The 26,943-nt window shown below is 44.6% G+C and overlaps 1 protein-coding gene across 1 annotated transcript in view; it reads right to left on the reverse strand.

The window, feature by feature from the left end:
* PLXNC1 (plexin C1) overlaps nucleotides 1–26,943 on the reverse strand; it is a 374,777-nt gene that overhangs the window by 271,541 nt on the left and 76,293 nt on the right. Inside the window, exon 4 of the mRNA XM_069764349.1 lies at nucleotides 15,492–15,592. Within this exon, the coding sequence (XP_069620450.1) occupies nucleotides 15,492–15,592 (101 nt within the window). The remainder of the gene's footprint in view (nucleotides 1–15,491; nucleotides 15,593–26,943) is intronic.

Here is a 26,943-nt window from a genome sequence, read left to right on the forward strand (position 1 = left end):
CATTCAGACACCGACAGATAGTACGGGTTGACACTGTTGTACCCTCGGACTGCAGGGCAGCTTGAACTTGTTTGGATGTTAGTCGAGGTTCTTTATCCAACATCCGCACAATCTTGCATTGAAATTTCTTGTCAATTTTTCTTTTCCGTCCACATCTAGGGAGGTTAGCCACAGTGCCATGGGCTTTAAACTTCTTGATGACACTGTGCACGGTAGACACAGGAACATTCAGGTCTTTGGAGATGGACTTGTAGCCTTGAGATTGCTCATGCTTTCTCACAATTTGGTTTCTCAAGTCCTCAGACAGTTCATTGGTCTTCTTTCTTTTCTCCATGCTCAATGTGGTACACACAAGGACACAGGACCGAGGTTGAGTCAACTTTAATCCATGTCAACTTGCTGCAAGTGTGATTTAGTTATTGCCAACACCTGTTAGGTGCCACAGGTAAGTTACAGGTGCTGTTAATTACACAAATTAGAGAAGCATCACATGATTTTTCGAACAGTGCCAATACTTTTGTCCACCCCTTTTTTATGTTTGGTGTGGAATGATATCCAATTTGGCTTTAGGACAATTATTTTTGTGTTTTTTCATTTAAGACAAATTAAGTGAAGATAATACTACCAAATAATTTGTGTTTGCAATCATTTTCAGGAAGAAACTGAGTATTATCTGACAGAATTGAAGGGGTGTCAATACTTTTGGCCATAACTGTATGGTCCCAGTCTGATTATAACTTACGACTCCTAGCACATCCTTACTATTTTTTAGGACATACTGGGATCTGTAGGTTCATTAAAAAAATTACAGATTTTTGTACTGATGCGGCTTGTAATGCGGTATTTAAGTACTGAAGGAGGGTCTAGTAATGTATTTCTGTACTGTTAGTGGTTCTGGTGATGTATTCCTAAACTGTTGGGGGTCCTGGTGACGTATATTCCTACGCTATTATAGGTTCTGTTCCTGTACACATGTACAGTGGAGACAAAAAGTACTGTATTTTTCAGACTATAAGATGCACCAGACCATAAGAGGCACCCCAAATTTTCAGAAGGAAAATAGGGAAAAAAATGTGTCAAATGGGGGTCTGTCTTACAGTCCGAATTCAGCTTACTGGGGAGGGGTTTCGGCACCGGTGGAGGAGTATTCATAGAGTTTGTTCGGTGGTCCAGGCTAGTGTGGTGGCCTGCAGGAAATAACATCCCAGGCTGGTGCGGTGGTGCTGCAGTGGCCTGTAGGGCTGCAGTGCTCTGTGGGGCTGTGGTGGCCTGTGGGGCTGTGGTGGTCTGTGGGGCTGCGGGGCTCTGTGGGGCAGTGGTGTCCGGGCTCTGTGATGGGGCAGCAGCGGCTCTCTGTGCTGCGTGGGGGGGATCTGCCGGCATTTTGTCATGGCCTGGATGCCCCCGGAGCTCCATTGCTGTGACTCGGAGGCCTCCAGAAAGAAGGCCGCTGGTGGCCGCTGGAGAAATGGCCACCAGGGGAGGTGCATGCTCAGATTCAGATGTCGCAATGAGATCTTATCCTGAGATCTCGGGAGACAAGATCTTGGGATGAAATCTCATTGCCAAGATTTAAATCTGAGCATGCGCTGACTCTGGCGACCATCTTTCCAGAGGCAACCGCATCGCAGCAACGGAGCTGCAGGGGCTTCCGGGCTTTGACAAAATGCAAGCGGAGCCCCCCACAGCACAGAGCCCCGCTGCCACCATACCTCAGAGCCCCGACATACCACACTACAGAGCACAGCTATAGCCACACCAGCTGCATCAGGACCTCCGCCACCGGGACCACTGCCAGGATTTGTAAGTATATTGCGACCATAAGACGCACCCCCATTATCCTCAAACATTTTTGGGGAAAAAAGTGCGTCTTATGGTCCAAAAATCTGGTATTTAGTCAGCCACCAATTGTGCAAGTTCTCGCACTTAAAAAGATAAGAGAGGACTGTAAGTGACATCATAGGTAGACCACAACTATGAGAGTCAAAATTGAGAAAAGAAATCCAGAAAATCACGTTGTCTGATTTGGTAAGATTTATTTTTCAAATTATGGTGGAAAATAAGTATGTGGTCACCTAAAAACATGCAAGATTTCTGGCTTTCACAGACCTATAACTTCATATTTAAGAGGCTCCTCTGTCCTCCACTCATTACCTGTAGTAATAGCTAGGGTTGAGCGACCTTGACCTTTTTAGAGTCGAGTCGGGTTTCGCGAAACCCGACTATCTCAAAAGTCGAGTCGAGTGGAATCGGCCGATTATCGGCGAAAAGTCGGGGATCGACCGAAACACGAAACCCAATGCAAGTCAATGGGGGAGCATAGTCGGCAGTGAGTAGAGGCCAGGAAAACATGTACAAAGCCCATTTTAATGGCAAAAACATCCATTCTTGTTACTGAAGCTTGTCAATCTTAATTTAGCTTATAATAATTGTAAGGCATTTGAAATTGGGGGTCATTTGGCTAAAGTTGTGGGGGGTAGGGCCGGTTCAAGTAATTAGTGGGCCCAGTAAATCTGGACCACGTCACGGCAGTGGAGCAGGGAGAGATAAGTATTTCAACTTTGCAAGTGCTGTGATCCTGAGCAAGCAGGGGGGGCCCCCTTGTTGGCATTGGCACTGGCACAGGGCCCCTCAAAGTACAGCGGTGTGTTTGCACGGCGGGGGCGCCTCCCACCGGCAGCAACACTTTTGCGTACTATGAGGGGCCCTGTGCCAGTGACGTCGCCAACGAGTATTCCTCCCCCCACCTGATGAAGGAACCTGCACCTTCATCTGCACCTTCCTCTTTGTCCCCGTGTAAGGTGGTATGGTATGCGGGAAGGGGGACCTGACTTTCAGCAGGGTCACAATCTTGCAGTGCAGCGTGCACGGGGAATGTTGCATTATGGGTCAATGTACCAGCAGACTCATCTATCACTGGCTGGGCAATGGGCAGGATGAGGAGGAAACACAGATATAGGCCCAAAGAATAAAGTGGGCTAAATGCAGTTCAAAATTGGTAACAGGACTAACCAGGGGGCATTGTTTTGTTCAGTGGAGGACAACTGGAATGAGAGGCTGACACAGAGAGTAGGCCCAAATCTGTAAGTAGTCTAAATGCAGTTCAAAATTGGCAAGAGTAGTAAACAGGCGGCACAGCTTTGTTCACTGTAGGAGAACAGCAAGGAGCGGCAGACACAGATAGAAGGCCCCAACCCAACTAGTAGGCCCACTGCAGTTTTAAAATTCCGATAGGCTGAAAACCAGATAATTGTAGGTCATTTTTTGTAAAGAGGACAGCTGTATTGAGTGGCGCAGCCAGACACTACAAGTAGGCCTTAAACCACAAAGTTGGCTAGACGCTGGTTTAAAAAAGGTTACATGGGTACACGTTCTGCATTGTTGTGCTCAGTGAAGGACAATTGGAAGGAGGGACCGCAGAAAGACTTTGTAGGCGTAAAATTACAAAATAGGCTCTATGCAGCTTCGATTATGTGGCAACCTGGAGAACACCTTGGAGCGGCAGACAACGTCTCTACGACCCAGACCCAACTTGTAGGCCTAATGTAGTGTTGTTTCAACAACTACTTAAGACGAGCATGAAGATTGAAGCTATGGAGAGGAAACCTGGAGAACACCTTGGAGTGGAAGAAACCGTCTCTAAGACCCAGACCCAACTTGTAGGCCGAATGCAGTGTTGTTTTCAACAACTACTAAACGAGAGCTTTAAGATTGAAGCAATGGAGAGGAAACCTGGAGAACACCTTGGAGCGGAAGACACCGTCTCTACACCCCTGACCCAACTTGTAGGCCGAATGCAGTGTTGTTTTCAACAACTACTAAACGAGAGCCAGAAGATTGAAGCAATGGAGAGGCAACCTGGGGAACACCTTGGAGTGGAACACACCGTCTCTACACCCCAGACCCAACTTGTAGGCCGAATGCAGTGTTGTTTTCAACAACTACTAAACGAGAGCTTTAAGATTGAAGCAATGGAGAGGAAACCTGGAGAACACCTTGGAGCGGAAGACACAGTCTCTACAACCCAGACCCAAATTGTAGGCCTAATGCAGTGTTGTTTTCAACAACTACTAAACGAGAGCCAGAAGATTGAAGCAATGGAGAGGCAACCTGGGGAACACCTTGGAGTGGAACACACCGTCTCTACACCCCAGACCCAACTTGTAGGCCGAATGCAGTGTTGTTTTCAACAACTACTAAACGAGAGCCAGAAGATTGAAGCAATGGAGAGGCAACCTCGGGAACACCTTGGAGTGGAACACACCGTCTCTACACCCCAGACCCAATTTGTAGGCTGAATGCAGTGTTGTTTTCAACAACTACTTAAGAAGAGCCAGAAGATTGAAGCAATGGAGAGGCAACCTGGGGAACACCTTGGAGTGTAACACACCGTCTCTACACCCCTGACCCAACTTGTAGGCCGAATGCAGTGTTGTTTTCAACAACTACTTAAGAAGAGCCAGAAGATTGAAGCAATGGAGAGGCAACCTGGGGAACACCTTGGAGTGTAACACACCGTATTTACACCCCTGACCCAACTTGTAGGCCGAATGCAGTGTTGTTTTCAACAACTACTAAACGAGAGCTTTAAGATTGAAGCAATGGAGAGGAAACCTTGAGAACACCTTGGAGCGGAAGACACCGTCTCTACACCCCTGACCCAACTTGTAGGCCGAATGCAGTGTTGTTTTCAACAACTACTTAAGAAGAGCCAGAAGATCGAAGCAATGGAGAAGCAACCTGGGGAACACCTTGGAGTGTAACACACCATCTCTACACCCCAGACCCAACTTGTAGGCCGAATGCAGTGTTGTTTTCAACAACTACTAAACGAGAGCCAGAAGATTGAAGCAATGGAGAGGCAGCCTGGGGAACACTTTGGAGTGGAACACACCGTCTCTACACCCCAGATCCAACTTGTAGGCCAAATGCAGTGTTGTTTTCAACAACTACTTAAGAAGAGCCAGAAGATTGAAGCAATGGAGAGTAGGGTTGAGCGAAACGGGTCGAAATTTTTCAAAATTCGCCGACTTTTGGCAAGGTCGGGTTTCATGAAACCCGACCCGACCCCAGTGTGGGGTCGGCCATGAAGTCGGCGATCTTTTGAATCTAGAATCGGAATTCCGATACCGATTCCCGATATGTTTAAGATATCGGGAATTGGTATCGGAATTCAGATTTAAGTGTAAAATAAAGAATTAAAATAAAAAATATCGCAATACTTACCCTCTGACGCGCCCTGGTACTAACCGGGAACCTTCCTTCCTTAGAATCAGCCTTCCAGGACCCTGCGGTGATGTCAAGGTGACGTCGCGGCTTGTGATTGGCCGCGCGGCCACCCATGTGACCGCTCGCGCGGCCAATCACAAGCTGCGACGTCACCCGCGACGTCACCGAAGGTCCTGGAAGGGCTGATTCTTAGGAAGGAAGGCTGCCGGAAAGAAGCAGGGCGCGTCCGAGGGTGAGTATATTCCTATTAGGACAATTTCAATTATGGACCACAAACAGAGTTTGTATGCCTACTATTAAAAAAAGGATGCTCTATGCAATTTAAAATAGGTTCCAGGGGTACACGGGTAGCAGTAGACAGGTCACTGGAGGACTAGTGGAAGGAGGGACCTCAGACAGGCGTAGTAGGCCTAACATAACAAAATGTGGCTGTAGGCACTATAAAATTGGTTCCAGGGGTACACGGGCAGCAGTGGACAGGTCACTGGAGGACTAGTGGAAGGAGGGACCTCAGACAGGCGTAGTAGGCCTAACATAACAAAATTTGGCTGTAGGCACTTTAAAATTGGTTCCAGGGGTACACGGGCGGCAGTGGACAGGTCACTGGAGGACTAGTGGAAGGAGGGACCGCAGACAGGCGTAGTAGGCCTAACATAACAAAATTTAGCTGTAGGCACTTTAAAATTGGTTCCAGTGGTACACGGGCAGCAGTGGACAGGTCACTGGAGGACTAGTGGAAGGAGGGACCGCAGACAGGCGTAGTAGGCCTAACATAACAAAATTTAGCTGTAGGCACTTTAAAATTGGTTCCAGTGGTACACGGGCAGCAGTGGACAGGTCACTGGAGGACTAGTGGAAGGAGGGACCTCAGACAGGCGTAGTAGGCCTAACATAACAAAATTTGGCTGTAGGCACTTGCAATTCTCTTGCAGGGGTACACAGGCAGCATTGCTGTTGTCAGCGGAGGCCGATTGTAATGAGTGTCTGCCAGTTAGTACTCCAAAAAAATAAATAGATGTTAATGTCTCACATTACAACAAAACCAAAACACAAAAGTGTGGAATACTTAGGTACAGGGGTGGGCTCCTCTGCTGAGTTTTAGACCTAGTAATTTGCCTCTAATTATTTAATGGTGTAAATATAGGACACTGCCCCTGACTATGTTAAGTACCATCATACATGTCAACACAATGGTATTGTCAGTGCCAGGCATTGAATGATGTCAGCGCATAGACTAAACATTGGTGGAACTGTGAGAGATAATTGTGCAAGTGGTAGAGCAATGTTTGAGCGGGGGGGACTCTCTTGTGGCCGGCGGTACAGGCCCAGGGCCCCTCATGTTACAACAGTGTGTCTGACGTTGGGTGCGCACCACCACCAGAGACACTTTATTGTACTATGAGGGACCCAGTGGCAATGCCGTCGACCAAAAGCGGGCACACCCACCTCTTCAGACAAACAGCACTCTCACGGGTGCTTGCGCCAAGTGGCGAGACCACGGCCCCGTGGGGGGAGTTTGGCCATTTAGGGAGGTGTAAACATAATGTATGCTGCTGCAAATTACGTGATTTGAAAAGTCAGTCAGAGTAGTCCACAAGCAAGACCTTTTCATAGGAAAGCTAGGTGTCATCCGGGCAAGGTGGGGCAAAAGAATTCGAAATCCAGTTGTGGTTCATTTTAATGAAGGTTAGATCATCAACATTTTGGGTAGCCAGACGAGTCCTTTTTTTCGGTTAATATTGAACCTGCAGCACTGAATACTCTTTCTGATAGGACACTAGCTGCCGGGCAAGCAAGCTCCTGCAATGCATATTCTGCCAATTCTGGCCAGGTGTCTAATTTGGATGCCCAGTAATCAAATGGGAATGATGGTTGAGGGAGAACATCGATAAGGGATGAAAAATAGTTAGTAACCATACTGGACAAATGTTGTCTCCTGTCACTTTGAATTGATGCTGCAGTACCTGTCCTGTCTGCGGTCATAGCAAAATCACTCCACAACCTGGTCAGAAAACACCTCTGTCCAACGCCACTTCTGATTTCTGCACCTCTAACACCTCTGGTCTGCTGCCCCCTGCAGCTTGTGTGAGAACGATCACGAGCGCTGTGTGCTGGGAATGCCTGAAGCAAACGGTCAACAAGAGTTGATTGTTTGGTTGCTAATATTAGTTCCAAGTTCTCATGTGGCATAATATTTTGCAATTTGCCTTTATAGCGAGGATCAAGGAGGCAGGCCAACCAGTAATCGTCATCGTTCATCATTTTAGTAATGCGTGTGTCCCTTTTGAGGATACGTAAGGCATAATCCGCCAGGTGGGCCAAAGTTCCAGTTGTCAAATCTGCGGTTGTGCTGGGTTGAGGGGCTGTTTCAGGCAAATCTACGTCACTTGTGTCCCTCAAAAACCCAGAACCCGGCCTTGCCACGCCACCAATTTCCAGTGTCCCGGGAAAAGCTTCCTCATTAAAAAAATACTCATCCCCATCATCCTCCTCGTCCTCCTCCACCTGTTCGCCTGCTACCTCGTCCTGTACACTGCCCTGACAAGACAATGGCTGACTGTCATCAAGGCTTTCCTCTTCCTCAGCTGCAGACGCCTGCTCCTTTATGTGCGTCAAACTTTGCATCAGCAGATGCATTAGGGGGATGCTCATGCTTATTATGGCGTTGTCTGCACTAACCAGCCATGTGCATTCCTCAAAACACTGAAGGACTTGACACATGTCTTGTATCTTCGACCACTGCACACCTGACAACTCCATGTCTGCCATCCTACTGCCTGCCCGTGTATGTGTATCCTCCCACAAATACATAACAGCACGCCTCTGTTCGCACAGTCTCTGAAGCATGTGCAGTGTTGAGTTCCACCTTGTTGCAACGTCTATGATTAGGCGATGCTGGGGAAGGTTCAAAGAACGCTGATAGGTCTGCATACGGCTGGAGTGTACGGGCGAACGGCGGATATGTGAGCAAAGTCCACGCACTTTGAGGAGCAGGTCGGATAACCCCGGATAACTTTTCAGGAAGCACTGCACCACCAGGTTTAAGGTGTGAGCCAGGCAAGGAATGTGTTTCAGTTGGGAAAGGGAGATGGCAGCCATGAAATTCCTTCCGTTATCACTCACTACCTTGCCTGCCTCAAGATCTACAGTGCCCAGCCACGACTGCGTTTCTTTCTGCAAGAACTCGGACAGAACTTCCGCCGTGTGTCTGTTGTCGCCCAAACACTTCATAGCCAATACAGCCTGCTGACGCTTGCCAGTAGCTGCCCCATAATGGGACACCTGGTGTGCAACAGTGGCAGCTGCGGATGGAGTGGTTGGGCGACTGCGGTCTGTGGACGAGCTCTCGCTTCTGCAGGAGGACGAGGAGGAGGAGGGGGTGCGAACGGCTACAGCCAACTGTTTCCTAGACCGTGGGCTAGGCAGAACTGTCCCAAAATTGCTGTCCCCTGTGGACCCTGCATACACCACATTCACCCAGTGTGCCGTGATGGACACGTAACATCCCTGGCCATGCCTACTGGTCCATGCATCTGTTGTCAGGTGCACCTTTGAACTCACAGATTGCCTGAGTGCATGGAAGATGCGTTCTTTAACATGCTGGTGGAGGGCTGGGATGGCTTTTCTCGAAAAGTGTCGACTGGGTAGCTCGTAGCGGGGTACAACGTAGTCCATCAGGGCTTTGAAAGCTTCGCTTTCAACTAACCGGTAGGGCATCATCTCTAACGAGATTAGTCTAGCTATGTGGGCGTTCAAACCCTGTGTACGCGGATGCGAGGCTAAGTACTTCCTTTTTCTAACCATAGTCTCATGTAGGGTGAGCTGGACTGGAGAGCTGGAGATCATGGAACTAGCGGGGGTGCCGGTGGACATGGCAGACTGAGAGACGGTGGGAGACGGTATTGTTGCCGTCGGTGCCCTAGATGCAGTGTTTCCTACTACGCAACTGGTGATTCCCTGACCCTGACTGCTTTGGCCTGGCAAAGAAACCTGCACAGATACTGCAGGTGGTGCGGAAAATGGTGGCCTTACACTGCCAGAAGGTGATGTAGCGTTGCTGACTAGCTTCATTGGCCAAGGGTGATACAACCTTAAGGGACGTTTGGTAGTTAGTCCAGGCTTGCAAATGCATGGTGTTTAAATGTCTATGCATGCAACTTGTATTTAGACTTTTCAGATTCTGACCTCTGCTTAAGGTAGTTGAACATTTTTGACAGATGACTTTGCGCTGATCAATTGAATGTTGCTTAAAAAAATGCCAGACTGCACTCTTTCTAGCATCGGATCCCTTTTCAGGCATTGCAGACTGAGCTTTAACCGGATGGCCACGCTGTCCTCCAACAGGTTTTGGCTTTGCCACGCGTTTTGGGCCAGATACGGGCCCGGCAGATGGAACCTGTTGTGATGTTGATGCCTGCTGCAGCCCCTCCTCCTCCGCTTCAGAACTACTGCCGCCTGCACCCTGTTCCCCCAATGGCTGCCAATCGGGGTCAACAACTGGGTCATCTATAACCTCCTCTTCTAGCTTGTGTGCAACTTCGTCTGTGTCACCGTGTAAGTCGGTGGTATAGCGTTCGTGACGGGGCACCATAGTCTCATCAGGGTCTGATTCTGGATCAGTACCCTGCGAGGGCAATGTTGTGGTCTGAGTCAAAGGACCAGCATAGTAGTCTGGCTGTGGCTGTGCATCAGTGCACTCCATGTCAGATTCAACTTGTAATGGGCATGGCCTGTTAACTGTTTCACTTTCTAAGCCAGGGACGGTATGTGTAAAGAGCTCCATGGAGTAACCCGTTGTGTCGCCTGCTGCATCCTTCTCTGTTGCTGTTTTTGCTGAAGAGGACAAGGAAGCGACTTGTCCCTGACCGTGAATATCCACTAACGACGCGCTGCTTTTACATTTACCAGTTTCAGAAGAGGAGGCAAAAGAGCTAGAGGCTGAGTCAGCAAGGTAAGCCAAAACTTGCTCTTGCTGCTCCGGCTTTAAAAGCGGTTTTCCTACTCCCAGAAAAGGGAGCGTTCGAGGCCTTGTGTAGCCAGACGACGAACCTGGCTCCACAGCTCGAGACTTAGGTGCTATATTGTTTTCCCACGACCACCCGATGCTCCACTACCACTACCATCATTACCAGTTGGCAATGAATGCCCACGGCCACGACCTCTGCCACCAGACTTCCTCATTGTTTTAAAAACGTCACCAAACTAACGGTATTTGTTACTGTCAAACAACTTACAAGGTGAACTCTAACTTCTGTATGATTTAGATATCCCTTTATAGGTGGGTGAGACCGCAAGGAAAATCAGGCACGATGTTACACACTCTGTTTTCTGTGGCACCAAATGAGAGAGATGCCACACATGCAGGACTGTCACTCAAGCACAAAGGCCAATATTAATCTCCCACTGTTTTTTTATTTTTTCAGGGAGAATTTAGATACCAAATTTGAAAAAAAAAAAAACCACGGGGCTTTCTATGGCCCACTATTTAAGAGAGATGGCACACTCAGGACTGACACACAAGCAGAAAGGCCAATATTAATCTCCCACTGTTTTTTTTATTTTTCAGGGAGAATTTAGATACCAAATTAAAAAAAAAAACACTAGGCTTTCTATGGCCCACTATTTAAGAGAGATGGCACACTAAGGACTGGCACACAAGCAGAAAGGCCAATATTAATCTCCCACTGTTTTTTTTATTTTTCAGGGAGAATTTAGATACCAAATTTAAAAAAAACACACTAGGCTTTCTATGGCCCACTATTTAAGACAGATGGCACACTCAGGACTGGCACACAAGCAGAAAGGCCAATATTAATCTCCCACTGTTTTTTTTTTTTTCAGGGAGAATTTAGATACCAAATTTAAAAAAAAAAACACTAGGCTTTCTATGGCCCACTATTTAAGACAGATGGCACACTCAGGACTGGCAAACAAGCAGAAAGGCCAATATTAATCTCCCACTGTTTTTTTTTTTTCAGGGAGAATTTAGATACCAAATCAAAAAAAAAAAATAGGCTTTCTATGGCCCACTATTTAAGACAAATGGCACACTCAGGACTGGCACACAAGCAAAAAGGCCAATATTAATCTCCCACTGTTTTTTTTTTTCAGGGAGAATTTAGATACCAAATTAAAAAAAAAAAAAAACACTAGGCTTTCTATGGCCCACTATTTAAGAGAGATGGCACACTCAGGACTGGCAAACAAGCAGAAAGGCCAATATTAATATCCCACTGTTTTTTTTTCAGGGAGAATTTAGATACCAAATTAAAAAAAACCAAACTAGGCTTTCTATGGCCCACTATTTAAGACAGATGGCACACTCAGGACTGGCACACAAGCAGAAAGGCCAATATTAATCTCCCACTGTTTTTTTTATTTTTCAGGGTGAATTTAGATACCAAATTTAAAAAACAAAAAAAACTAGGCTTTCTATGGCCCAATATTTAAGAGAGATGGCACACTCAGGACTGGCACTCTAGCAGAAATGCCAATCTTAATCTCCCACAACTTATTTTTTTAGGGAGAATTAAAAAAAAAAAGGGACTGTCCTGCAATTACTATCTCCCTGCAGTAATCTCAGCCAGGTATGGCAGGCAGCAATAAGAAGGAGTGGACTGCTGCACAAATTAAATCAAAAGTGTGGACAAACAAAAAAGATAGCTGTGCAGAAAGGAAGGAACAACAGGATTTGTGCTTTGAAAAAAGCAGTTGGTTTACACAGCGGCGTACACACAGCAATGCAGCTATCAGGGAGCCTTCTAGGGCAGCCTAATAAGCTACAGCGCTGAGGAAAAAAAATGTAGCTTCCACTGTCCCTGCAAACAAAAGGTGGTGTTGGACAGTGGAAATCGCTACAGCACAAGCGGTTTGGTGGTTAATGGACCCTGCCTAACACTATCCCTGCTTCTGACGAAGCGGCAGCAACCTCTCCCTATGCTCAGATCAGCAGCAGTAAGATGGCGGTCGGCGGGAACGCCCCTTTATAGCCCCTGTGACGCCGCAGACAGCAAGCCAATCACTGCAATGCCCTTCTCTAAGATGGTGGGGACCAGGACCTATGTCATCACGCTGCCCACACTCTGCGTCCACCTTCATTGGCTGAGAAATGGCGCTTTTAGCGTCATTGAAACGCGACTTTGGCCCGAAAGTCGCGTACCGCATGGCCGACCCCACACAGGGGTCGGGTCGGGTTTCGTGAAACCCGACTGTGCCAAAAGTCGGCGACTTTTGAAAATGAACGATCCGTTTCGCTCAACCCTAGTAATAGCACCTGTTTGAACTTGTTATCAGTATAAAATACACCTGTCCACAACCTAAAACAGTCACACACCAAACTCCACAATGGTGAGGACCAAAGAGCTGTTGAAGGACACCAGAAACAAAATTGTAGCCCTGCACCAGGCTGGGAAGACTGAATTTTCAATAGGCAAGCAGCTTGGTGTGATGAAATCAACTGTGGGATCAATGATAAGAAAATGGAAGACATACAAAACACTGATAATCTCCCTCGATCTGGGGCTCCATGCAAGATCTAACCCCGTGGGGTCAAAATGATTACAAGAACGGTGAGCAAAAATCTCAGAATCACATGACGGGAGGACCTAGTGGATGACCTGCATAGAGCTGGGACCACTGTAACAAAGGCTATCATCAGTAACATAATACGCCGCCAGGGACTCAGATCCTGCAGTGCCAGACGTGTCTACCTGCTTAAGCAAGTACATATGTGGGCCCAACTTAAATTTGCTAGAGAGCAATTGGATTATCCAGAAGAGAATTGGGAGAATGTCATATGTCTGATGAAACCAAAGTAGAACTGTTTGTTAGAAGCAAAACTTGTCGTGTTTGGAGGAAACAGAATGCTGAGTTGCATCCAAAGAAAACCATACCTACTGTGAAGTATGGGGGTGGCAACATCATGCTTTTGGGCTGTTTCTCTGCAAAGGGACCAGGACAACTGATCCATGTACATGAAAGAATGAATGGGGCCATGTATTGTGAGATTTTTAGTGCAAACCTCCTTCCATCAGCAATAACATTGAAGATGAAATGTGGATGGGTCTTTCAGCATGATAATGATCCCAAGCACACCAAGGAGTGGCTTCGTAAGAAGCATATGAAGGTCCTGGAGTGGCATAGCCAGGCTCCAGATCTCAACCCCATAGAAAACCTTTGGAGGGAGTTGAAAGTCCATGTTGCCCAGCGACAGGCCCAAAACATCACTGCTCTATGCGATATGCATGGAGGAATGGGCCAACATACCACCAACAGTGTGTGTCAACCTTATGAAGACTTACAGAAAACGTTTGACCTCTGTCATTGCCAACAAATGATATATAACAAAATATTGAGATGAACTTTTGTTAATGACCAAATACTTATTTTCCACCATAATTTGAAAAATACATTTCCCAAATCAGACAAGGTGATTTTCTGGATTTGTTTTCTCAATTTTGACTTTCATAGTTGTGGTCTACCTATGATGTCAATTACAGGCCTCTCTCGCTTTTTTAAATGGGAGAACTTGCACAATCGGTGGCTGACTAAATACTCCCCCCCCCTGTATGTAGCAATTCATAGCTTGTAAAATTACATGATACATGTGATACATGGGTGTATCACTAAACGTTTGTGCTCTCTGACAAGTTGATGGCTACTACATTTTTATTTATTTCAAGAGGTTTAAAGGGGTTGTCCACGTTTGTGATGAAAGTCTGCAGTCACTATACTGTATGTGCACTGCACTCTTGTCAGGTTTCTCTGATGCTGATGGCATTGTATTTGCAAGTGTGCGATTTGCATACTCATCACGTGCCAACTAGAAACATGCTGCTTTGCTTAATTTACTTAAGTTAATTGAGGTCGCGCACGTCTAGTTGGAGTGTGGCCAGAAGTCTGCAAATTGCATACTTGCAGTCACATGACTTCCAGCTCTTGTTGCTGGCATGGGAGAACCAAGACAGTGTGCAATATATGTGCTATGAGGATTCAGAAAATTGCAGTTAGATAGAATGACTGCAGTTTTAATCACAAACCTGGACAACTCCGTTTAAACACTGTAGCTGCCCAATCTTAACAGGCTGAAATATGCTCACTTTCATGATTGCCCGTTCTAGTGGTCATCACATGCCAACTCATATGCAATTTTCTCACTTGCTTCTCTTCCCGCGTCTTTCAACAGCAGGGGCTGTAAATTTGCCAGAAAACCTAGATCCACCTCTGTTTTGCGATATTGCAGATATTTTTGGAGGAAGGCATAATTCTGTAATATAATTTTATTTATTGCACTGTTTTTATGAGTGCTTCTCGGTATGGGATACATAACCCTTTGTTGTCACGCAGGCACTACTTCTTGCTCTGTTGTTTCTTCAGAATAAGAGGGCATTACAAGAGGATATCTCCAATGGGACAGAGCCGTATTTCAATGATTTACAGAAGTCAGAGGGTGCTGTTACGGGTGTGTCAGATGCAATAGACTGTCGATCTGCATTTGGCTGCAGAAGATCTCTGCGTTTGGCATTACAGACATCTCCTTAATCCTTCTGACTCTTGGAACCAGTGTCAACCTCTCTCCAGCTCTAGCTCACACAACTTGACCTGGGGGTTTATATATCCCCTGTCTGCTGCAGAGTGTTGCCAGAGAGATTCACATTTTTTCCCTTGTGAAGGCTTGGAGCTATAGCAGTCAGCTAACTTCCTCTCTGGAGCTGTGTGAGGACTTTTGGTGTTATCTCTCTGAGTCTGCTCAAGCTAAGTTCATTTCCCTTGTCTGTCTACCTTTTTTTCTTTAGTTTACATTAACATTACATTGACCAGTGCTCTCTCCCCTCCCTATCCAGGACCTAGCTCTAGGGAGATACAGGGCTTAGGTTCCTGCAAGGTGATTGGTGAGGAATCAATTTAGGGATGGTAGGGCAGGTAGAGTTATCAGATCTGCTTAGGAGTCTCCGCTCACCCTTTCCCTAGTGTCTGGGCTTCCTTCCCCTCATCCCTTTGTGTTGCACTTTGTGATCTGAGCATGCACCTTTCACGCACAGTGTGGGAAGACAGTCTTCACTACCCCCTACACTGTTCATGGAAGTGTCTGGGGAAGTGTCATGAGCTGAGCTTGCATGTGTATGGAAGGATTGGAAGAAACCAGTATTAATTGAACATGCATTCAGCAAACAGCTATTGAATATGTATTGACACCACACAGTTTTGAATGGCTTCCTTCTAATAAGAAAACTTTATAAAATAGAGTGTAATATTGAACAAACCTGCTCTTTGAATGGCACCATCTACAGTGAGGATCATGTGCTGACAGGCAATCATTGCATGATTCATGCTTTTCACAATTTGCAATCTTCAGACGTTTGATCTAGATAAATAAGCAATTGTTTGCATATCAGGTATTAAACAATGTATACTTTCAATAAAATGTTAAGCAGATAAACACTTTTAGGAGACCTTTCTCCTTGTAATTAATGGATAATTTCAGTTTTATATGAAAATTGTGTAGTAATATGGTTTAGAAATATATTAGGCAGTCTGCAGTAAGTAAACGGATTCTACTAAATGAGCCTTTACATTCTTCGACGGTGTCTACAATTTGACTAACTGCAATTATGATCTTTATAAATTAGTAATCCTCTAAAATTGCAATCATAGATTTTCAGAAAAGCTTTAAGGGGTTGTCTAGTGAAAACAAGTTATCACCACTAGAGATATATGAATTAATTTTAATGGAATTTAATTCTTCTAAAATTTTACAAAAATTTGTAATCCCCAGAATAAAGAGTTTTTATCAATTCACTCCCTGCAAATTCAGCATAATAGCAGCCACAATAACCATCACTTTGCTGAATCGTAGTCGGCCAGGTAAACAGTGATAAAAATTGTTTTCCTGATCTGTACTAGTCTTAAGGCCCCTTCACATTAGGCGACGCTGCAGCAATACCGACAACGATCCGGATCGCTGCAGCGTCGCTGTTTGGTCGCTGGAGAGCTGTCACACAGACAGCTCTCCAGCGACCAACGATGCCGGTAACCAGGGTAAACATCGGGTAACTAAGCGCAGGGCCGCGCTTAGTAACCCAATGTTTACCCTGGTTACCTTCCTAAAAGTAAAAAAAACAAACAGTACATACTTACCTAACGCTGTCTGTCCTCCAGCGCTGTGCTCTGCACTCTTCCTGTACTGTCTGTGTGAGCACAGCGGCCGGAAAGCAGAGCGGTGACGTCACCGCTCTGCTTTCCGGCTGACCGACGCTCACAGCCAGAGCAGAGAAGCAGAGCACAGCGCTGGAGGACAGACAGCGTTAGGTAAGTATGTACTGTTTGTTTTTTTTACTTTTACGCTGGTAACCAGGGTAAACATCGGGTTACTAAGCAGTGAAGACATCGCTGGATCGGTGTCACACACGCCGATCCAGCGATGTCCACGGGAGATCCAGCGACGAAATAAAGTTCTGGACTTTGTTCAGCGACCAACGATCTCCCAGCAGGGGCCTGATCGTTGGTCGCTGTCACACATAACGATTTTATTAACGATATCGTTGCTACGTCACAAAAAGCAACGATATCGTTAACAATATCGTTATGTGTGAAGGTACCTTAAGTGGTTAGACCCCCCACCAATTATGAAGTTATTATCTATTCTGATGATATATGATAACTTGTTTTCACTGAACGACCCATTTACCTTGTTAATGATTAAAATGAAAATCGCATCACAAAATCATGAAAGTACCACATGTAAATACACATGATACATTTTAAGACCTATAGTGAAAACTGCTATTGAAGTGCGTATAGGAACCCTTAGGCTGTGTGCACGCGTTGCGTTTTTTTCACGTTTTTTCCCGATAAAAACGCTATAAAACCGCACGCAAAAAAAAACCGCATACAATATGCATCCCATCATTTAGAATGAATTCCGCATGTTTTGTGCACATGATGCGTTTTTTTCCGCGAAAAAAACGCATTGCGGTAAAAACCGCAGCATGTTCATTAATTTTGCATTTTTTTTTGCGGATTTCCCACTACAAAATGCATTGGGAAGTGTCCGGAAAAAAAACGCGGCAAAAACGCATCAGAACCGCGGCAAAAACGCATGCGGTTTTCTTGCGGATTTCTTGCAGAAAATGTCTGGTTTTTCTCAGGAATTTTCTGCGAGAAATCCTGAACGTGTGCACATAACCTTAGGGTAAGTTCACACATTGTGTTATAACTGTGTTTTATCAGTAAAGTGAATGATATTTCTCAAACACTTGCATGTTTATTAATTCCTTGCTGAATTGAAGATGATGGAAATCTGCAGCATGTTGGGGTGTGGCTTGTCAGTTGATTGCAGAGCCCCGGCAAGCTATGCCCTTATTTAGCGACTACCGCAGCACTTGATCTACCAGCATTGCTCCAGCACCATCCCATTACACAAATGATGAACAGAGTCAAAAGAAACAGAGCAAGTTGGAGTTTTTTGTAATTAACGTGGACAAAGACGTGTACAAAGAAGGTGAACATTCATCCACACCACTTTGTTCGCCGGGCAGCCGGGGTTCTAACTCACCTAAGCAGAATTTGCGGCAGGCACCAGACCCATCCTCTCCTACAATGAGTAATAAACCACCGTTATCACCCTTCACTAACCAGGTCCCGAATCATGGTTTGCTGGGAGGAGGAAGAAATAGTCACCCAGGACCTGTGGAAGGACACCTAATCACAGAAGGGATGCTCGGTCGATTCATACCCAGGGGCCATTGATCCACCACGAACAGCTCAACTGCATCCCCGTGCAGTAATAACCCCTCTCCTTCTGCAAGTCTTGTGAAAAAATGCAGAGACTGCACACATACCCGCCATACTCCGCACCAGAAGCTGAATGTGAGTGAGAATTATCAGCTCAATCAACCTTTGCAAAGTTTTATACCTCAGACCAACCTGCCTCGAGTACTCTGCTGTGAGATATGCTGTGGCGTTCAGCCATTCTCTACATGATGACTTTGCCTCACTGCTGCACCCAGTCTAAACTCTTGCTCAAGAGCAGGACACCAGAGTTGCACATATTGAACACAAGATGGGGGACTTTGCCTCTTCTCATAATAATTTGATTGATGCTCATAGCAAGCTTGCAGAATAAATTTATAACAACAAAAACAAATAGTGTCACCCCAAAACAATAAACCTATAGTGGTACTAAATGATGTGGCCTGTAAGAAAAAAAACATCATTTATGGGTGATACCACAATAGAATGTAAGTGGGAACGGCCGCACACGTACAAAGTATGCTGTCCCACACTGTCAAGATACCTCTAGTTTATAACATAAGCACACATAGGTGCAAAAATGCTAAGCCAGGTAGCCTTGTATATATAGGTATTAGCCGGTATTAAAAACAAGTTATAAACAGGCGGGAGGGGGTAAGGCAAATAAGGTAGATATCATACATAACCAAAATATTAAAACAAGAACGATCTCACCAATTGCCGTAACCCGGGTAGGTAAAGCCCATAGTTCGCTGGAGTGGAGAGATCCATGAATCAGCGACGTCAGGAGACAATGCCCTGTCAAACCCTGGGGGGCTATCCATAAACCTAGGTTCCGGAGCTCCCGCCCTTACAAGGGCAGTCCACAGCTACCCCTGAGCAATATCATGCCCTGCACTCTCCCTATTGGAATTTCTCATTTTTGCTTACAAAACCATTTTTTGGGGACCACATCACGTTTTAAAGGGACTCTGTCACCTGAATTTGGCGGGACTGGTTTTGGGTCATATGGGCGGAGTTTTCGGGTGTTTAATTCACCCCTTCCTTACCCGCTGGCTGCATGCTGGCTGCAATATTGGATTGAAGTTCATTCTCTGTCCTCCATAGTACACGCCTGTGCAAAGCAATCTTGCCTTGTGCAGGCGTATACTATGGAGGACAGAGAATGAACGTCAATCCAATATTGCAGCCAGCATGCAGCCAGCGGGTAAGGAAAGGGTGAATCAAACACCCGAAAACTCCGCCCATATGACCCAAAACCAGTCCCGCCAAATTCAGGTGACAGGTTCCCTTTAAGTGTTTTAAGGGGCCTATGACAAAAAATGCCCAAAAGGTACACCATTCTAAAAACTGTACTCCTCAAAGTCACCAAAACCTCATTTAATAAGTCAATTAACCCTTCAGGTGCTTCAAATGAATTAATGCAATGTAGATGGAAAAAAAATAACATTTTCCTTTTTTTCACAAAAAATTTCCTTTAGCCTCACTTATTTTATTTTTGCAAGGGTAGCAGGAGAAAATGGACAGAAAATTGTACAATTTCTCCTCAGTTAGTAGAAGCCCCATATTTGAGGGAAAACTACTATTTTAAACTACACAGTTTATAAGGTAGAGCTATGAAAAAAAACATCATATTTTACAAACAAAATCTTGTTTTGGCTCTAAGTTCTGCATTTTCACAAAGGTAACAGTAGAAAATGCACTGTGCAATTTGTTTTGCAATTTCATCTGAGTATGCTGGTATCACATATGTATTGAAAAATTACTGTTTGTGCGCACAGAAGGGCTTGGAAGGGAAGGAGCGCAATTTAACTTTTTAAATGCAAAATAGGCTGCAAACAATAATGGCATGTCACATTTGGAAAGCCCCTGATGTGCCTAACAGTGAAAACTCCACACAAGTGACCCCATTTTGGAAATTAAACTGCTCAAGGAACTTATATAGATGTTTTGTGAGCACTTTGAACCCCCAAGTGCTTCACAGAAGTTTATAACGCAGAGCCGTGAAAATAAAAAAATCATTTTTCTTTACTCAAAAATGATTTTTTAGCCCGCAATTTTTTATTTTCACAAGGGAAACAGGAGAAATTGGACCCCAAAAGTTGTTGATCAGTTTGTCCTGAGTACGCTGATACCCCATATGTGGGGGTAAACCACTATTTGAGCACACGTCGGGGTTCGGAAGGGAAGTAGTGACGTTTTGAAATGCAGACTTTGAAGGAATTTGTCTGTGGGCGTCACGTTGCGTTTGCAGAGCCCCTGATGTGCCTAAACAGTAGAAACTCCCCACAAGTGACCCCATTTTGGAAACTAGACCCCACAAGGAACTTATCTAGATGTGTGATGAACACTTTCAACCCCCAAGTGCTTCACAGAAGTTTATAATGCAGAGCCGTGAGAATTTTATAATATTGAACCATTAAATTAAAAATCACATTTTTCCCATAGAAATGTTTTAGCTTCACATTTTTTTAATTTTCACAAGAGTAATAGGAGAAATTGTAATATACAATATGTTGTGCAATTTCTCCTGAGTAAGCTGATACCCCATATGTGTTGGAAAACTACTGCTTCAGTGCATGGCAAGGCTCGGAAAGGAAATAGCACCATTTGAATTTTTAAACACAAAATTTGCTGGAATCATTAGTGGACGCCTTATCAGTTTGGAGAGCCTCTGATGTGCCTAAAAAGTGGAAACCCCACAGAAGTGATGCCATTTTGCAAACTAGACCCCTCAAGTAATTTAACTAGACATGTGGTGAGCACCTTAAACCCCCAAGTGCTTCATAGAAGTTTACAACGTTAAACTGTGAAAATGAAAAAAATAAATATTTTCAGGCAAAAATGTTGGTTTTGCATCAAAATATTTAATTTTCACAAAGGTAACAGAAAAATATGGACCATACAATTTGTTGTGCAATCTCTCCTTAGTACAAGTCTACCCCATATGTTGTCAAAAACTACTTTGAGGCACAGTGCAAAGCTCAAAAGGAAAGAAGCGCCATATTAGAGTTCAGATTTTGCTGGAATGGTTTGATTATACCATGTCACATTGAGGTGCCAGGACAGGAGAAACTCCCCTAAGTGACATTATTTTACAAATTACACCCCACAATGAATTTGTCTAGGGGTGCAGTGCATTTTTACAGCTAAAATGTTGTTTCAGCACAAAAATTTTATTTTCATAGTGGCTAGTAGGAAAAATGTACCTCTCAGTTTGTTGTGCAATTTCTCCTGAGTGCGTCATTGCTGAGTGCGTCATTGCCTTACATGTAATCGGGAACTACTTTTGAGGTACAGTGCAAAGCTCAGAAGGAAAGGAGTGCCATATTATAGTGCAGATTTTACTGTTATAGTTTTTGGGTGCCATGACCCACTGGAAGAGCCCCTGAGGTGCCAGAACAGCAGAACCCCCCATTTTACAAATACAACTCAAAGATTTCCTCTAAGGGTGCAGTCATATTGACACCGCATGTGCTGTCACAGAATTTTATACCATTAGCCAGTGAAGAAAAAATAGTTACACTTTTACTAGTGATGAGCGGGTATACTCGTTGCTCGAGATTTCCCGCGCATGCTCGGGGGTCTCCGAGTATTTGTAAGTGCTCAGAGATTTAGTTTTTGTTGACGTAGCTGAATGATTTACATCTGTTAGCCAGCATAAGTACATGTGGGGGTTGCCTGGCTGCTAGGGAATCCCCACATGTAATCAAGATGGCTAACAGATGTAAATCATTCAGCTGCGGCGATGAAAACTAAATCCCTGAGCACTAAAAAATACTCAGAGGACCCCTGAGCGTGCTCGGAAAATCTCGAGTAACGAGTATAGTCGCTCATCACTAATTTGTACCACAAAAATTTAGTTTTAGCCACAGATTTTACATTTTCACAAGAGAAAATTGATAAAAATGCACTAAAATTTCTCACATAATTTCTGCTGAATGTAGAAATACCCCCATATGTGGATGTATGGTACTGCTTAGCCGCATGATGAGACTCAGGAGGGACAAGGCGCTATTTGCCTCCTGGAGAGCAGATTTTTTTAGAATAGTTTGCAGACTCCATATACAGAGTACGTAAGTGCTAGAAGAGCAGAATAATCGAATATCCCCATCAAATGACCCGTGTTTTTAAATTATACCCCTTTGGGAATAATCTACAGGTATAGTGATGATTTGACTCCATGGCAGTGTTCCTTAAACAAGCAGCAGTGAATGTTGCTGACTGCTGAGTGAACATTGCAAATCTGCTATTGTAGTGTCCATACATCATAGTGCCCAGTACGTTGTAGTGCCCAGCTAGTGCTTCTGGAGAGATGCCCCCGTAAATTAGGGGGACTCTCATCACTGCAGAAATGCATGTGGACTCTAAATGTGGTTTAGGCACAATTTGGGGCTCAGAGGTGAAAGGGATGTTGGGAGTGTAGAATTTGCTTAAATTCTTTTGAGGAGTGAGGAGCGATAGTGCTTTTCCAGAGCCTTTGTATTACCAATAATGTGGGAGCACCCTATATTTCTATTGACAGATGACAGACCTGAGTGAGGATTTGCTTTTTTTTGTGCACTGAGTTGAATCTTTTATTGGGAACATTTTACATAACATTTTGGATCACAATTATCGTGCACTCTATGCTGAGCAATTACATCATGATTTCCATCTAAATCTAAAAATGTCATAATACATCTCCTTATAAAGAAAAAGGGTACATTGCAAAAACAAGTATCTTTTAAAACTTCCAATTTTTAAGGAAAGTTAAAAAAAAAGATATATTATTACAATAAAAATTCAAGCAGAAGGAACTGTATCATAGCTATGTTAGGTGATGGCTTGGGGTATTCTGCTTCTGAAATTACTTTATGGATTGCGCTGTAAATCTCCAAATGACATGATTGATCTGAATCCCCTGAGAGATCCATTCACTACAATGAGGCAGCACAGTTACTCTGGACTCTGTCTGGCCTCTGTTCTGCTGCGTCCTTTTCAGAAGCGCAGAAAACTTTGGCAGACTGCACTTTTATGCACGTCTAAAAAACAGACACCGCCTGATCATAGGCCAGATAATGTCCAAAGTGACTCCATCTGCCTTGTTATAGGGAATCTTACACCGGGGGCTTCTCTGAAGCACGTATTTCAGAGATTTACATGTAAACCCGGGTGTAGAGCTCAGGATAAATGTGAGCCAAGCCTTACTGTGATCTTTGGGAGGCAAAATGAACAAATTAACAGCAGGTCAAGAATTGACTTTATTTTTTACATCATTCCTTGTGCAATATAAGTGATAAGGTGACTTTATTATTCTGATAGGTGCTATTACAGTGATACCAGATTTATAAATGTTTATGTTTGACTATCACACTAAAAAACAATTTATTTTTTTTACAAAAATTAGTTTTTGCATATCCATATTTTGAGAGCTATAATATTTTACTTTTCTGCCACCAGAGTCATGTGATAGCTTGTTTTTGCGGGACGAGTTGACGTTTTTATTGGTACTATAACCGGGCATATGACATTTTTTCTTTGCTTTCTTTTCTGATTTTTGGAGGCAGAATAATCTAAAACCAGCAATTCAGGATTTTTTTTGTATGTTATTTTGCATGTGGTAAAATTGAAAAGGAAGCTTTATTTCGTAGGTCAGTACGATTACAACGAAAGTGGCAAAATTCGGTCACAGTTCGGTACATCATCGTTTTCCACTAATGCTTTTCTTATGACTTTCGCTAGGATACTGGTGCTATATGATGAGTGGTGGGGATGTGTCAAGGTAAGAGGAGCCACGGAGTGTAATTTTTTTTCATTAATAACTTAATGTATGTACATTCTGGCAGCCAATCAGGGTGCAGAAACCATCCACAATGTCATGACGCAAGGTCTTCTGTGATTGGCTGCTGAAGTCACATGTCCCTGTCCAAATAAAAAGAGGACATCTTGTTTTGCTGGCACCATTTTTGCAGTGTAACAGTCCAGAGAGGCCGTTCCTGCTAGTGCTGATGCTGAAAGTGATCTTGTCAGTTAGGTAGATAGAATAATGTCCTGTGTGAAATCTTCCTAGATTGTGCTAAAACTGAGTTGCAGTCTCAGGAGACCCCATTTGCTAATCCAAATCATTTGTGATAAAATTGTATTGCAAGGAGAAATCAGAAATCTAGATTTACACTTAAAAATCGTTAGGCCTAATATTGGGGTTCCGCCAGGAAGCCCAATGTGCTAAACCAATTGTTTGTGATAAAACTGTGTTGCAGTGAGAAATCAGAGGGCCACATTTCCACTTAAAAATCATTAGGAGTAATGATGTTGCTCAGCCTGGAGGCCCAATTTGCTAATCCAAATAGTTTGTGATAAAACTGTGCTGCCGTGAACAATCAGAAGGCCACATTTCCACTTTAAAATCATTAGGACTAATATTGGCGCTCAGCCAGGAGGCACAATTTGCTAATCCAAATCGTTTTTGATAAAACTGTGTTGCAGTGAGGAATCAAAAGGCCACATTTCCTTCTAAAAATAGTTAGATATAACAGTGTTGTTAAGGCACACTATCTAAGAAAATAAATAATGATTGTTCATTTAGTGACAGGTGACTTACAGGTGTGGGCCTAAGGTTGTGAAACAGAAAGTTACAAGAGGGGAAGGGTACATACAACATGAGTGGGAAAAAGCAATGTCATGGTGGAAGGGGGGATAGGATTGGTGTTCGACGTGTATGCAGGTAAGGTGTTACTGGTATTGAACTGAACAAACACCATCTTGTTCTAGCCAAAGACCACTGACAACATCTGTAACGGGACGGGCTACTTTACTTCCTTTCTCTGGCAGCCACACAGAAGTACACCTTGTAGATGAGGGTTAGAAAGAGTATGTGTTCCAGTCGATGGCACGCACTATATCAAGTGGCCTCTCCTCTTCCTCCTCCGTAACATCACACAGAGTACACTCCTCAGAGGTGGCACCCCAATCAACCTTGTTTCCTCTAACGTCACAAATTTCCAAATGCCCAACTGACTGTGGGGAATCACAGATGAACTATTCTGCAGAGCTCTTTACATATGCTATTCCATGGACATCAGAGGTCTGCTACAAAAATTCACAGAATCCACAGTACAAAAGCATCTGCACTGATGCCTAAAATCTTTTCATGTTGGATCTGGAGCTGGAAGAAGTAGGGTCAAAGAAGGAAAACAAGACCCTCACCACCAGACGTTAACCACGGGGGGTGGAGTTGATCCTGATAAGAATCAGATACCAGAGGCACACATGGATAGTACTGTGGTGTCAGGGAAGGAAGAGGAGGAGGTTGACTCTCAGAGCGAGGGGTGTGAGAACAGAGAGGATAACAATGAGGTTGTAGAATCTATTTGATGTGAACCTAGAAATATGCAGCTGGCAGTTCCATCAACCACATCTGCTGCTTCTTCCTCCTCTGTCACCACACCATGCCAAGTGTTGTCACACAGGTCTCTGGTTGCAGAAAATCCACTTGTTTACCCACTACACTTGGGGAGAGTGAGAGCCCGTCAGCTGTTATAGAAGTGGAGAGGATTGCTGTTTTTGTGTCACCCAACAAAACACATCTTTCTTAATACATCACATCATCTATGCCAGCACCTCACTCAGTCCAGCAGTTTGTCCTGTTCACCCTAATCCACCCTGTTAGGGCTAGCGGAACGCACCGAGTAATAAGTAGGTAGCTACAAGGTGCGTTTGCAGCCCGGGGTCCACCGTGCAGAGATATCTGCTGCTAAGTAATGGCGGATGGACTCTGAGCTCACACGTGGGTTAGGCTTTACCCCGTGTGACCTGGTAGCGAACTCTGTTGCCTCACAGAGTCGCGCTGTACACAATAACTAATACTCTAACTAGGCTAATTGCCCCCACTGACGCTAGCTGCCTGCCTGAGTGTACAGTCCCAATGCTAACAGCTTCACACCACATAAGAACAGAGTGGTATAGTATCCACTGGCATAAGCCAAAAAACATTTGATACTAGCGCATGGCCGTGCGGCCATGCGAGCCTTATATAGCTGCAGCAAGTAAAAGACCTTCCAAGAAGGACCAATGAGAGACTGCCATACCTGAGCATGTGACCCTAAATCTCCACTGAGAGATCTTGCCCTGGGCATGCTCAGTGTGTGCAAAGCAGGACTTAAACCTAGCACTTAAAGGACCTTCCAAGAAGGACCAATGACCTTAGCTGCAGTATCTGATCATGTGACCCTCGATCTCCACTGAGAGATCTTACTCTGGGCATGCTCAGAACGTGAAAAGCAGGACTTAGTCCCAGAAGCATCTGCTCGCCACTGCCCAGTACTGACTTCAATGGCAGAAGCAGGAAATGCAGCAATAACTCTTGGCACAGAGTCAGACTGAGCGAGACGCTGGGATCACCGTCTCCGCTGAGCAGGCTGCACTGCGGCAGGAGAAGAATGGGAAACCGCAGTGGAGATGGACCGAGATTCCCCCTGTGCAGAGGCAGGAACTCGACCCCTAACACACCCTCTCTCAGCACAGCAACCAGCAGTTGTGGTAACATAAAAGAACACTTACTCTTACACATGTTAAAAAACTAAGAGTTTGAACTCCAGCATTTTCAATCTGTTAGCCATGGAAATGCTGCCTTTTCACCTGATAGATTCAGACAGTTTCCGAAAGTTGATGGCCGTCGCAGTCCCCCAGTACCAGTTACCCAGTCACCATTACTTCTCTAAGAAGGTTATGCAGGTGCTATGCCAGCATGTCACAGACAACATCATCCTTTCCTTGTAAAAATCTATGTCTGCCAGGGTGCATTTCACCACTGACACTAGGACAATAAAAAAAAATAAAGATTGGAAGTGTTGCATAAGGTATCGGGGCTCCCAGCTAAGAAGGCTTACACCGCTCCCTTAACAACCAGGTCCTCATTGAAACTTCAATTCAAAGCTGTAAATGCTGGCCCAGTCCCTGATACCTCATGCATGGTCCTTGGCT

The sequence above is a fragment of the Ranitomeya imitator genome, chromosome 4 (assembly GCF_032444005.1).
Source record: "Ranitomeya imitator isolate aRanImi1 chromosome 4, aRanImi1.pri, whole genome shotgun sequence".
In the NCBI taxonomy this organism is placed as follows: domain Eukaryota; kingdom Metazoa; phylum Chordata; class Amphibia; order Anura; family Dendrobatidae; genus Ranitomeya; species Ranitomeya imitator.